This window comes from Apodemus sylvaticus, chromosome 12, assembly GCF_947179515.1.
Source record: "Apodemus sylvaticus chromosome 12, mApoSyl1.1, whole genome shotgun sequence".
NCBI lineage: Eukaryota > Metazoa > Chordata > Mammalia > Rodentia > Muridae > Apodemus > Apodemus sylvaticus.
Genome location: NC_067483.1, coordinates 70,722,089 through 70,736,851, shown reverse-complemented (window position 1 = coordinate 70,736,851; position 14,763 = coordinate 70,722,089). Strand labels below are relative to the sequence as shown.

Genomic DNA, 14,763 nt, shown 5'->3' with positions numbered 1-14,763 from the left:
GGGTTCACACCTCACATATTTGGAATCTTTAAGTATTACAGGAAAAAAACAGTTGTTCTATCATGCTAGTGTTAATAGAAATCAAATCCTGTTTCTATTACCAAAAAAGCCAAGAAATTCTAAAAAGGAATTTATATGTGTCTCCTGCACCAGATTATCAAAAGGAAAACCATTCTAGTCATCAAACTAACTATTTCTGGTTGTCTATGCAGTGCCATCTGAGCATTTTTGGAGTTTCCGTTATAGCTTATATATTTACAATGACATAACATATTTTTGGAATGTAATAGAAGCAGGGAGAATTGTTCAGTCTCCAAGGTCCTTGTCTTGCAAGCACGAGAACCTGAGATTGAGCACCAGAACTCATGTAAAAATATTGGGCACAGTGGCATCCTGGGGTGGCAGACTGAACACTAGAGAATTCCTGAGAATTCCTGGGACCAGCTGACCAGCCAGTCTAGCCTACGTGGTGAGCACTGAGCTAATTATAGACCCTGTCGCAAAGGAGTAAAAGACATTCCTAAGGGAGACAGAGCATGTCATCCTCTGGACTCCACATGCACATGCACCTGCATACACACAGCACACATACACATAAACAAACATAGAATACCAGCATATGAAATATAAATTTATACATTCAATTTTAAGTACCAGATATGGTAAATATGTCATAATATAGTAAATCTTATGTACACATTTTAAAAACTTGCAATAAATGTAACTCCAGTTATTCAGAAAGAGACATCTGCACAAAGGAACTGAAAAAAAGTAGCTGATAAGTCAACAATTGATTAAACATGGAATGGACCTTTTAATCATTTTTGCAGTAAAATTCTTAGCTGGTAAGCACTGGGAAAAAGAAAACACATTTCTATTTTTTTTTAACTCCTATAAATCACTAAGAATTAGGACACATTACTTCAATATCAGATTTCCAATGGTACAGAAACTTCATAAAACATAAGTAATGGGGGTGAGACTATCCTGTCAGCCAACTTGATCGAAGTAAGAAAGAGAGAGGGGAGGAGTGAAGGATTAGCCTCCTAGCCTTAGCTGCTCTCCTCAGAGGGCATCCTGCCAATTTCACAGTCTTTTCAAAAGTCTACTTTTCACCCAGATCTTTGGAAAGTGGTGGCCTCGTGGAACTCTATCCTGAATCAAAATAAAGTGGTGGGAAAAGCTGGCTTGTTTGTGAGTATTGAGTTTTCCCCTGAATGGCTTCCTCTTCTCCGGCAGACTGTGGAAAAGCCCAGAAGTTTGCATCCTCCATGGGGCAGAATGGGGCTGGCTAGGGATGTGGAAGACAACTGGGCTGAGCTCTTACACCCGCACAGAATGTTTGTTGGAAGAGACAGAAGACTTCTGCAAAGATCTGGGTGCTGGGAAGCAGAACTCAGAGGTAGCTGAGACAGAGCAGCGCTGGATGAGGGTCAATCATCATCAACCGACAACCCTGCAAATTAAGAGAGGAAAGAAACACATCTTTACCAATGCAATTCTCAAAAAAGAGGCCAGGAATTGAGCCCCCAAAGCATCCTGTCACAGAGGACCCTAAAGTCAAGGTAGATCGTTCATAAATGACCTTAGATTTCTTCTCCCAGACCCTGGGAGACTTGAGACCCCCATCCTAGAGGAAGCCGGAAGGAAGCAAGGGAGGAAAACAAACGTCAGGAAACTGCAGGCGCGGAAGTTCAGTTACTGTCAAAGGACTTCAATGTTTAGGAGTCTGCGGTATCAAGAAAAAGGCAATTTCGACTTTTCCTTTGGGCCTGCAGACAGAAAAGCCAGAAGAATAGTCAATTAAATTGTAGACATTGCTTCTCTCTCTCTAAGACTCGAGAAGTAGAGACCCTGCAACACAAACCATTTTTACAAACACCAGTTTGTTTCTCTCCCTTAGCAGTGAGTACACTGTGGGCAAGTAGGATTTAATTTCTAGGGATAGTGGGCATGTGTGCTGAGTGCAGAAAAGTCTGAGGGGTTGTTTTTTGAAGTGCACAATTTGACGGTTGCAGTTTTAGATAAACCAGCATGAGAAGTATGCTGAAGACAGGTATTCCGTTTACAGTGTGAATATCCTGGATCAGCGCATACAGAGAAATCTGGCCCGCCATCTTTGTGTGAGCTGATTCTTTCTGCGCTTGAATCTCGCCTATCATTAAAAGCAAGATGGGCAATGAAGGATCCTGGAATCCTCACATCAAGTACTGCCTGACTCAGTAGCTATACTTTTTTATTTGATCTTCAATAAAGCCCTCTTTGTTCTGATGCATGAGTAATAGGTTCGAGGTTTTTATGAGTTCCCATGCTGCGGCAGAGAGCAGGGGCTCATATTCGTCTTCAGCTTATGGAAGTACAGATTTATTTCTCCATTATAGCTATTATCTCCAAAAGAAGATGTTTCACCAGGCCATGCAGAGGCAGTCCTGAAAAGAGGTCTCCTCTCTGTGCAAGAGCAAGCAGCTGTCTCCTTGGTGCTGAGGTTCACACCTACGATGTTGTGCATCCGTGTGACAACCTGAGAACCAACAGCTTTCAAAACAAGGGTAAGAAAAAGATGGGGGAGGGGCATGATCAGGAGTCCTCTGATTTATAGCTAAGTGTACATTTTATAATTCCTTTACCCTATATTGCACTCAAAACTTCCTAGCAAATCTGAATACTGTCTGACCACTCCTCCTTTACTCTGACCACAGTAGAAGGAACTGGAGTAGAAAGGTTCTTAAGCATTCGTTGCTAAAGTTACGTTGGGTGGTGGATCCTTTGATGAAATAAACACAGGTATTAGTGTTCTTTTGCTTTTGCTATTTCCGGTTTTTAGTTGTGTTTTTCTTTTTCCTAGAGCAATGGAATTGGAGAGGCATGAGCTAAGGAAGGGAATTCACTATTCTCAAAGATAAATTTATTCAGATCTTATACTTAGAGTTTCATGTCCCTGAGTTAGTACTTCTTAATCTTTTTTTTTCCCCCGGTTTTTTGAAACAGGGTTTCTCTGTGTATCCTTGGCTGTCCTGGAACTCACTCTGTAGACCAGGCTGGCCTCAAACTTAGAAATCCGCCTGCCTCTGCCTCCCAAATGCTGGGATTAAAGGCGTGCACCACCACTGCCCGGCTAGTACTTCTTTACATTGTGAAGGACTGATCATCAGTGAGGAACAGATTTCAATCATGGCTTGATGACTCCTCTAGGGAATCTGCTTGATTTTGTTGTTTGTTTTTTTGTTTTAAAAATCTGTAAAGGAGGGTAAAGCCTCTATTATGTGGCTATTGTGAAGACCATGAAATGGCATGGATAAAAAGCATCTAATGTAGTGTCTGCCACACTGCTCACACTCGTCTAAAGAGGACAAAACAAAAATGAAATTGAGATTGGTGTGAACAGCTGCACACATGGTAGAAAATCATTTTGAGCATATGATTTTAGACAACTGTGCACAGTTCTATATTCTTGGTATGTGCCTTGGTTGGAGTTTCTATTGCTGTGATAAAACTTCACATGCAACTTGGGGAGGAAAGAGCTTATTTCATCTTATGACCCTCAGGTCCTGTCAGGCAGCTCCAGGCAGGAACCAGAAGGCAGGAACTGAAGAAAAGCCATGGAGGAGTGCTGCTCACTTGCTTGCTCCCTGTAGTTTACTCTGCCTGCTTTCTTATCCACCTATGACCACACACCATGGCTGGACTGCTGCCCATAATGATCCAGGCATTCCCATATCAATCATTATTCAAGACATCATTAATTACCACCAATGATCCATCATTAATCAAGACAGTACCCCCACAAACTTTCCTACAGGTCAGTCACTCTTATGGGGGTGTTTTCTCAGTTAGTGTTTGCTTTTCCCAAATATCACTCCTGACAGATACACTGTGTTTTGTGGATTTTTGTCCTCAGAAAATTCTGAACATAAATTTTTTATCTTCTCAGAACTATTGGGTTACCAAAATCTCTGCTCTAGTTTTATCTACTTAATGATCTATAGTCTTTTACCTGTACTTCTATTTTGGGAAATACCTTTAGGGATACTGAGGTGGGACTTATTCTTCCTTGTCTCAGCTTCTGCTCTCTTTGAAGTCGTAATCACAAACTCTCCAAGCATACAGTTGTACACACTAGTACTATATTTTCATTTTCTAATGAACACTTACTCCTTTTGCAATCTCTGGTTATATCCTGAAGTATTGAAGATAAACAAAGGATAAAAGAGAAGGAAGAAAATTTAGCCTCAGAGTGTCTCTCTCTCTCTCTCTCTCTCTCTCTCTCTCTCTCTCTCTCTCTCTCTCTTTTGAATACTGTTGCTCAAGTCTTGGCTTTCTTTTGGTATTTGAGGAGATGACAAGGACACAAATATTTCAGCTATTTTATTTGCTCTTGGAGAAAGCATTGCTGTCTGGTCCAAACAACTACATCATAGCCACATGTAGAGACTGCCCTAACCTTTATTGACTATGTACTGTTTTCTGAACACTATTTTAGATGTTCCACCTGCTATCTTACTGCTTCAGGAGTAACTTGACATGCCAGAGTGGGAGAATGAGAGGGGCCTGGATAACTCGTTTAAGGGTCCTTTGAAAGGGCAAAACTAAAGCTCCTTTCTCCATCCTGGGTTCTAAATGCCCAGAATAAGATGTCTAGTACTGATTATAAAAATTAATGGTTATCTTCCACTTTAAATCATCTAGTACAAAATGAACATAAATTGTAACATCTAAGGCCTTAGATAATAATTTAATGAAGACTAAGACACCCAAATAATAATGAATACTAGAGATCACTAAATCTTAGCTTCATATTTTATGTTTGGGGATTTTGTTTGTGATTTGTTTTGGTATTTGAGGGAAAAATATGTCTATATAGCCCAGCGTGACCTGAAATTCAGAATCTTCTCACCTCAGTCTGTTGAGTTTTTAGATGGCAGGAATCCACCCCCATACCTAGTGCCCTAGTTAGGGTTTGGAATGCCACCAAACATTCTTATGTTGTAAGCATGATCCCCAGTTCAACAATTTGCATATGCAGCTTTGGAAAAGCAATGGTGCTTTAGTTAGGGTTCCTATTCCTGCACAAACACCATGACCAAGAAGCAAGTTGAGGAGGAAAGGGTTTATCCAGCTTACACTTCCACACTGTTGTTCATTACTAAAGGAAGTCAGGACTGGAACTCAAGCAGGACAGGAAGCAGGAGATGATGCAGAGGCCACGGAGGGATGTTTCTTACTGGCTTGCTTCCCCTGGTTTGCTTAGTTTGCTTTTTTATAGAACCCAAGATTACCAGCCCAGAGATGGCACCACCCAAAATGGGCCCTCCCTCCTTGATCACTAATTGAGAAAATGCCCCACAGCTGGATCTCATGGAGGCACTTCCCCAACTGAAGCTCCTTTCTCTGTGATAACTCCAGCCTGTGTCAAGTTGACACACAAAACCATCCGGTACAAAGGGCTTTCCCAGAAGCTATAAGTATTAAAATAATACATTATTCAGATTTTTAAAAGTCAGGATCCTTGATTCTACTCTTTAAAGCTTTCTTCTTTGTGGTGTAAGAGGTAAGGGAGGGATGTTAGGAAAAAAACAACTGATAGTAATGTCAACTCAACTGGTCTTACATACAGTTGTGACTTCTACCCAAAATTACACATACATTGCCTACAGCATGTGCTGGAGCAAGGGGAAAAAAGCTTCTGACTTTTTGTTACCACTATTTAATCTGTGGCAGAGCTTGAAGTAAGACAGATCCACATGTGTTTAAAAAGAGAAAAACATAAAGAAATGAGGGTAAAAATATATACTTAACCTAGCATGTGAAATTAGAGAAGAAACCTCAACCATCGGTCACTTTGGGAAAAGCAAAGAAGTGGGAGAGAGGAGAAGAGGGAAGGCTAAAATAATTACAAATGTGTGGGAATATTCAGGGGAAGAAAGCAGATGGAGAAGTGGCTCAGGTCAGCTCCAGATGTCTGGGGACAACAAGACAAAGGGAGGTTATCCAAAGCATACATTTTGTAAATCATCACTAAAATCAGCATAAACACTGATCAGCTAAATTCACCCAGGAGCAAAGCCTCTTGTACTTCTCCAGTAAAGGTCTTTGTCATTTGGTCTGGCACATGACCAAATCTGTGTCCCCAAAGTTAGGGATCTTGTAGAAGCCTCAAGCCAGTTTGAACCTTGGTGCACATATATTATGCAAGGCCAAGAATGAATACGAGGATTCTTGAATTCTCAGAATGAGACACCCTTCCCATCCCCACCAAGTGTTAGATGTCTTCCTGCAAAGGGATTACAGGGTCAGTAAGGGCTATTTCAGCAGCTCTGTGTGCTATCACTTGCCTATTCATCTTAATGCTACCATTGTGACTACATGCATTTTTCCATCTTTAAAGAATTTTTTTTTTTAAATAGAGAGCTAGCAAGAATTGGGCCACTTATTTTTTACTGCAGCCTGCCCTGGAGAACTTGTAGCCTGGGCCTTTTGGATATGAGGGAAGAGACAGAAAAAGAGAACTATTAATTTTTGGATAAGACCATAATAAGATACTTCCTCTTTGTTTTCTTTCTTAATCTTCCTAAGAGTCATATGTGGTCCATTTTAAATGACCTAATGATTAAGGTTTGGGTATCCAAGGAGGTTTCTGCATGCATACTTCACTGAGGATATTTGGCCAGGAATCTTGACTACAGACTATATCATGTTTACACAACATAAACACACCCAAAACTCACACCTACATACTTCCATAGAGCTTATCTTATTCTCCCACTCCATTTCTTAATCTCCATCCATTAGATTCCACCAGCACTCTTGAGTTCAAATCCCAGCAACCACATGGTGGCTCACAACCATCTGTAATGAGATCTGATGCCCTCTTCTGGTGTGTCTGAAGACAGCTACAGTGTACTTACATATAATAATAAATAAATTTTTTTTTTAAAAAAAGGAAGGGGTTTATTTAAAAAAAAAATCCACCAGCATGCAGTGACTATTTTGTGTCAAAATCATGGATTGCTATATGCAGCTGGTAGACCATTTAAAATTTTTTTTCAATTTTACTCTATTCTATGTGTATAGAGATTTTGCCTGCATACACATCATATGCATGCTGTGCCTGTGGAGTCCAGAAGACAGCATCAGATCCCTGAAAATGGAGTTAAAGACAGCTGTGAGCTGTCCTATGGGTGCTGGGAATAGAACCCAGGTCTTTCAGAAGAACAGCCAGTGGGTGCTCTTAATCACCGAGTCGTCATTTCTCCAGTCCTAAAATTCATAGATATTACTGATTACCTGGAGAAGCTAGGGGTGCTGTCTGAGAATGAAGAAGCTGATATAACTCATTTTCTATTGGGAGGAAAGGATTCACATGGGGAGGAGGTGATAAGTTAAGTTTGGACATGTTAGCCGGGCCATTGTAACACAAACCTTTAATTCCAGCACTCAGGAAGCAGAGGCAGAAGGATCTTTGAGTTCAAGGCCAGCCTGGTCTACATAGTGAGTCAGGGCTACACAGAGTAACCTTATCTCAAACAAACAAACAAACAAGCAAACAAGCAAACAAAAAAGTTTTAGACAGATTAAATTTCACTTTCCTCAGCAAGTGTGTGTGACGATAGCAAGGGAGGCGGCTATCTTTTTATTCTCAAGGCTTACTGTGTGCTCAGCACCGAACTAGGTGGATTGTATGCTTGGTCATTTAACTTTTAAGGAAGTGTGGTGACAACCACGATTAGCCTGATTTTACCAACTTTTGAGCTTGATGCTGGCACACAGTTGTAACCAAATCACTCCCAGTGTGAGGCAAGCCTGGGCTACCTCCTCTAGTCTTATTGTAACTTATTTATGCCACGTCTGGTTGATAGTGCTGGGAGACCTGCTCTTGTCTAAAGGGAAACAGAGAAGAGGGGACTAGGAGGAATAGGAGAGGAAACCGCAGTAGGAACGTATTGTGTGTGAGAAGAATAAAGAGAAAGTGATGGATTTTTAGATGCATCAGTAAACAAGTGCTGTTTGGGATATTGCTCAGTAATAAGATATACTGAAGAGGCAGAGGCAAGAGGGACAGGACAGCAAGGATAGTTTGGGCAAACAAGTAGGAGTTAGCCTATGAGTGTGTATGAAATCGAAGAACAACCTGTTTATTATGAAGGGCAGTAAAGACAATGGATATAGCTCAGGAAAACATCAGTATTTAAAAGGGAAGACAATTCTCTATGAACACCAAGGGAAGCTGTCAGAGAAACAGAAAAGCAGGAGAAATTCCCGTGCTGCACCGTGCACTGTCAGTTACAACAGAGGTTTCTAGTAGAGTAAGGCCTGAGAACCACTCACTTGTATTGCCCACGTGCAGGTGCCTTTCACTAAAACTATCCCTATGGTATAAGCAGCTCATCGATGGCTTGAATAGATATAGTAAAACTCTACTAGGTCCCTGAATATACTGACCTCACATCCTAAAGAAGAACAGACCATTATCAATTCACTAATAGGAAGTGTGCTTTTAGTCTTTTAGTTCCTTATATTACTGCAAAGTTTCAAAATCTTTCAATAGGAATATTGGACAGAGTTGGGGGTAAGTGGGAACATCCACTCTTTTGTGGACAGGAGGAATTTTCGTAGTTTGCCACTTAGGATTACAGGAAACAGAATTGGAAATATACAATAGTGTCTGGCATAAAAGCTCCACAGAAATATTAAGCTATGGGCACCCTGTGGAATCCAGAGAGCACTTTCTTTTGCCCCTTGTTTCTCTGTTAGTGAATATGTACTAGATTGTCAGTCATGATCAGGAAAGCAGTTCCACCCCTGGCATGGCATGTTGTTTGCATGAGGGTAATACTGTGTTCTTTATGTGTCATGGAACCTGTGATTTGTCATGTGTGATTATCATGTCAGCAAATTAAGATGTCAGAGAGCACAACTCCTGGCTTCTATCTCAGAGCGGGGGCTGCTTAGAGTGAGGGACATCCTGTTAGCCAGATGAGGAAATGTTCTGCAAACTTTTTGTACCAAAGAAGCCCTGGACAATAATCACTACCAAGTCCATAAGCAGGACCACCCAATGCTACATGGCTGTCAACTAAACGTCCTTCTTACCCTGATCTAGCCTCTTGGCAACTCTCCTTCCTACCTCCACCTTTGCTCCCACTGAGGTCAGGGTGGGAAGTCTAAAAACAGGAATTCTTTTAGAGGGGCCAGACCAGAAAGTGAGTAGAAAGCCACTATCAGATACTAGATGGATTTATTAGGGAGAGATCTCCAAGTTACGTCACCCAAGATTACAGACTTTTATCAATAATGATTGATGGGTAGGAGTCAAAGCTAAAGGCATGGGACAGCCTACACATGCTCCAACCTTCCTCCAAGGAAGTCACTTTGGAAAACAAAATGGTGATTAAAGAAAGACAAAGGCAAGTCCAGACCACTTTCCTCTAGGACCTTCTGAGTGCTCTGCCAGTCCAGCAGCCTTCCTGGAAGAGGACTGTGTACTGGTAGCCCCATGGCTTCTCTGAGTGTTCTCTCCTGGCATATTTCTGTCAGATGTTTACTCTGTTCTGGGATTCTGAACGTACTTGGCTCTCTTGGTAATTGCAACCTGAGCCCTGAGCCCAGAGAACTTGGTTCAACATTTTTCTCCTTGCTCTACCCGGCAGCCAGCAAGCAATCCTAGAGGCTGGACAGAGAAGAGATAAGAGGCAAAAACAGACAAAGGCCTCCTGAGCCCTGAGCTGAGTGTGCTTGGTAGACTGACTCCATGGGGTCTGGGAACACCTTCTCCTGTCCAAGCACACTTTCTGTCAGCTCCGATATAAATGTCTTACATTGCCTCCTAGGGCTAGTCTACAGTTTTTAATTGCAATCCAGAATCTCAACAAATTACAAATGCCATATGTAAACACAATCAGGACGTAGATCCAATCCAGTTGAAATTGCTAATAGGAAGAGAGAGTGGGGGAGGGGTGATGGGGGAGGGGCATGGAGAGGGGGAAGGGGAAGAGGGGAAGGAGGAGAAGAAGGAGAAGGAGGAGGAAAGAAGAGGAACAGGAAGAGGAAGGAGGAGGAGGAGAAGAAGGAGAAGAAGAGGAGGAGAAGGAGAAGAAGAGGAGGAGGAGAAGGAGAAGAAAAGGAGGAGGAGGAGGAGAAGAAGAGGAGGAGGAGAAGAAGAAGAGGAGTAGGAGCAAGAGGAGGAGGAGGAAGAGAAGGAGGAGGAGGAGGAGGAAGAGGGAGAGGAAGAAGAAGAAGAAGAAGAAGAAGAAGAAGGAGAAGGAGAAGGAGAAGGAGAAGGAGAAGGAGAAGGAGAAGGAGAAGGAGAAGGAGAAGGAGAAGGAGAAGGAGAAGGAGAAGGAGAAGGAGAAGGAGAAGGAGAAGGAGAAGAAGAAGAGAAAAAGAAGAAAAGAGGGGAAAGGAAGGAAAGACAAGAAAAGATCAGACCAGATCCAGAAACACCTGAGAAGTCCTGGGGTAATAGTTCCTTAGGGTGCAAGGTTTCCTAGAGGACTTGCTTCAGAAGGAATTCTTCCAGTCCAGCCAATCCTTGCCCCTCAATGCAAGAAAGGGCTTAGTGCAAGCAACTGAAGGCCAGGAGACATTCTAGGAAGAATAAAAGGTTCCAGGAGTCTTCTTTTTTTTTTTATTCAATGTATTCTTTATTTACATTTCAAATGATTTCCCATTTTCTGGGTTCCCACTCCCAGCAAGTCCCATAAGCTGTCTCCCTTGCCCCCCCCCCCCCAACTGAAGATAGAGGTTTCTGTGGAACTCTGATCCAGAGTTCCAGTTTAGAGGACCAGAGCACACTCTACATCCACAGATTTCAAAGGACATCCTTCTAGTATACCTCTTCTTGCCACATGTTTCTAGAGCAGAGGTAGGAGCAATGAGAGAGGGGAGATCAGTCAGGTCGGCAAGTGACATAGTAGGTTTGCATCTGACTTTTAGGAAAATACCAGACATTTTAATTTTCTAGATGCTAGATGCTATATTTGTTACTATCTAAACAAATTTGCTACACTGATGTTTAGAAATATATCCAAAGTTTCCATAGAAACCATTAGTACCCTAGTTGATACTGTCGCAAGTGCTTGATAGGAACATGGGTAACCAGCCAGAGATTTTCAAAATGTCCCTGTTTCTTGGAGAAAAGGCCAAAAACAAGGAAAGGCACTTAATGATATTTCTGGGGATGGTCTATGATCTCTTTTCCTTGTCAGTCCTCTGATGTATCAACCATACTGGCTGCAAACAGAAACAAGGATACTTCTTAAAGGTGATCTCCAGGGTGCTATAAGTCCTCATCTTTTACTCAGGATTTGGTCACAAATGGCATGGAGTCTGAGAGAAAAAGGTATCCAACTGTATAAGTAAAGTTTGGAGAGTGTGAGCCTACAGTCTGTGAAGACATGGGAGACAGACGCTGTGGGGACCAACCCTGGTCTTAGGAAGAGAGAAAGGGGGGCTCCTTTCCCCTGCGGGAGTAGAGAGCTCTGGAGACAGGGATGGAAATGTGCCGCTTTAATCTATCCATTGAGTAGCTTCCACTCCAGGCGCTTTAGGCTCTAGGAGTCTCACCATTAGCATCTCCGAAAGCACCTCGGGATACCCAAGTCCCCACTCTGTCCGGCCCACCCACGGGCAAGTCCCCAGCACAAGGACCTGGCTCAGGCACCCTGCTCGCCAGCCCGCCGGCAGACAAACCTTCCCCGCTCAGAGCCTGGGCTGGCGAGCAGGAGCGACCAGAGCACATTGGCAGGACTGGGGGCTGCGGGTCGGGGGCACGGCACGAGTGGCTGGAGGGAGGCGAGGGGTGGAAAAAGGAGGGGGCGGCGGTGAACTAATGATGAAAAAGTCCCCTCCATCCTGGCTCCTTAATTAAATGCATGGAAAGAACCGAGGCGCGCACATCTGGTTTCAATCTACAACCCTTTGATGGCATCAAATGTTCTTTTCCCAGATCAGGGCTGGGAGTTCTGGGCTAACTATGGCCGTTTGGAGCCCAGAAACCATTTATACACACTGGGACCCTTCCTTCTTTTCAATTCAATCTCATAGCTATAGGAGGAGGGGAAATCTAGCAATCAAGGGAGTGAGGGGAAACGTATGTATGTGTGTGTGTGTTTAAAGAACATAAAACGCCACAAATAAGCACTTACTATTTTACTTACTGGCCATATAGTAACTCATTCCTAATGAGACTATTAAAGTTGTTACCAGATTCCAACAGGTCATGAAAACACCGCCCAGCACCTCTCTGTCCTCTGTCAAGCCTGGTCATAGACTTTGACCCAGGCTTCCTCAGTCTCTGTGTCTGCAGGACCTCACCCGGCTGGACATAGATTAGCACAGAGCCTACCCCTTCCCCCGACCCCCCCCCCCCCCCAGCTCCTCCTGCTGCCCCAGTTTCTTCAGCCCCGGGGCTCCAATCTGCTCCGATTTGGGGATTTTGGGCAGCCGTGGTGCTTACCACCATCGCCAAGGAAAGCGACCTTGGCTACACCTAAGAAATTAGAACATTGGCAAGGGTAGGGGAATTATTAGGACGGACGTTCCTCCAGTTTAATAAATATGTAAATTTTCTACAGTCTGAAAGCCTGGGGGTTTCTGGTGGCAGCGAAAGTCTCGAATCCATTCGAAGCTGAAGACTTCTGAATCTCCCCAAGCCGTCTTTAGATTGTAGAGAGCCTCCCGTTAGTATCGCTCTTGTTATTTTATTACATTATTTAATAGGCTGTCTCTACAGAGCCAAACGAGCTGTAATAGGCTTGCTCTTTCTGCCTTTCAGTCTCAGACTCTCCCGGCGCTCTCCGCCAAAACAAAACTGCAGAAAAAGTTGCTCCGGGCGGTGCGGCCGCAGATCTGACTGTTACAGATGTGCATCTTTTTCTTTTTTTTTTCTTTTTTTTCATAACAAGTTTGCCCTCAGTCGTTATCAAAACATGCAAATGAGATTTTCCAACAGAATCTCAAACAAATCCGGATGAGTTAATGCTGAAACAAAATAATCAGTCCCGTTTTAAAGTGACTGCGGGTTTCGGGCTCTTTTCTCTCTGTGATACTACTGCAAGGGAATGATAATTAGACCTTTATTTTAAAAATCCAAAAGGGCTCTCTCCTTAGCTTCCCTCCCTTTTCCCTCCCTCCTTCCTCCCTCCCTCCTCCTCTCGTGCTCCCTCCCTCTCCCTTTCTCTGGCTCTGATGTTGGCAAAGGGGTTTTCTTAATCAGACTGTTTTTTCGGTCCGAGGAAAAGGAGGTAGGAGATTGTGGTGGAGAAGGGGGTCTGTAAAACGTCAGGCGCCGCACAAAGGCTTTGCCACGTAATTACAGGCTCCTATTAAGTGGAGATCTGCCCTCCCAGGGGTCTCTAATTTTCTTGTATTCCTACAAAGCCTCCTCTCCATGCCAGTCTGTGCCTTTTGAAGTGCCAGAGAGCTTCTTGATCCAACTGGGAAGGGAAAAGGAGCTCCTCACAGAGAAGGGGGAGAGAGCGGAGGGAAGGGGGACCCGCCGACCTTCTGCAGACTCTTGAAGCCCCGCTTCTTTATTTCTTATTTTTTTCCTCCTTACGAAGAGTAAAGTGAGAATCCTGCTCTCTAATACATCTGCAAGACATCACTCTCCTGAAATTCTAGTCACTCCCGAGAATCCACAGGAGTGCGGAGAGGGGGAACGCGCTTTCTTGAAGACATTTTAAAGCTGGAACAAGCCTTCTTCTGTTGGTGCTTGAACTCTTGCCGGGGAATAACTTTTTTTAACCTCTTTCTCTCCTTTTTTTTTTTTAAACCCACTTTGATTCTTTCCTCCACCCCTTCTTCTCTCTTCTGTTTGCCTAACTCCCCCGCCCTGCCGGCCTCCCCTTTCCTCTCTCCCCCTTATTATTATTTTTAGTGTCTGCGTGTGGACGCTTTTTGAGAGTTGGAAGGGGTATACATTTTTTCTTTCTGATTTAAGCATAGGGTGTTTGTTTGGTTTTTATTTTTAAACTTTTTGGTGTGGATTATCTATCTGGACCGCGCCGGACTTGGTTGGCTTCAGGGAAGCAACCGAGGCTGCGAGAGAAGTTACTTGTCCCGAAAGTTCTACACTTCAGAAGGGGGTCCTGCCTCTCTCTCTCTCTCTCTCTCTCTCTCTCTCTCTCTCTCTCTCTCTCTCTCACCACTCCCCCTCTTTCTTCCCCACTCCGCTCCTCTCCCCCCTCACGCCCACAGCGTTTGGTGTTGATTCGAGCGGGAAGAGGGGGGTGGGTGGGATTGGAGGGGAGACCATGACCTCCAGCTACGGGCACGTTCTGGAGCGGCAACCGGCGCTGGGCGGCCGCTTGGACAGCCCGGGCAACCTCGACACCCTGCAGGCGAAAAAGAACTTCTCCGTCAGTCACCTGCTAGACCTGGAGGAGGCCGGGGACATGGTGGCGGCACAGGCAGACGAAAGTGTGGGCGAGGCGGGCCGGAGCCTGCTGGAGTCACCGGGATTGACCAGTGGCAGCGACACCCCTCAGCAGGACAGTGAGTGAGGGCGCGTGCTCTGGGGAGTGTGTGCTGGGGACACCGGGTGGAGGCCCAGGAAGGGCGGCGGGAGCGTGTTCCAGGCTTTGGTTTCGGGGAGACGAGGCGTTAAGAAGTTAGGAGTCCTGCAGAAAGTGGCTGGTCGCTGATCGCAGAAAGACCGGTGAGAAAAAGACGGCTCCCCCAAGGATGTAAGCCAAGCGGACGCTGGAGAGAGGCCCAGGGACGCTGGGAGGCCAGGCGATCCCTTGCAGGGACTCTGAGGCCACC

General features: G+C 44.3%; 1 protein-coding gene across 2 annotated transcripts in view; it reads left to right on the top strand.

Moving 5' to 3' along the window:
• Positions 1-13,200: 13,200 nt before the first annotated feature.
• Positions 13,201-14,763, top strand: part of Prrx1 (paired related homeobox 1) — a 65,224-nt gene continuing 63,661 nt past the window's right edge. The window contains exon 1 of one of the 2 annotated variants that reach the window (XM_052200355.1): positions 13,201-14,493. In XM_052200355.1, coding sequence (XP_052056315.1) covers positions 14,253-14,493 — 241 coding nt within the window. In that variant the 5' untranslated portion in view covers positions 13,201-14,252. The remainder of the gene's footprint in view (positions 14,494-14,763) is intronic. The other variant, XM_052200354.1, reaches the window with a different exon arrangement.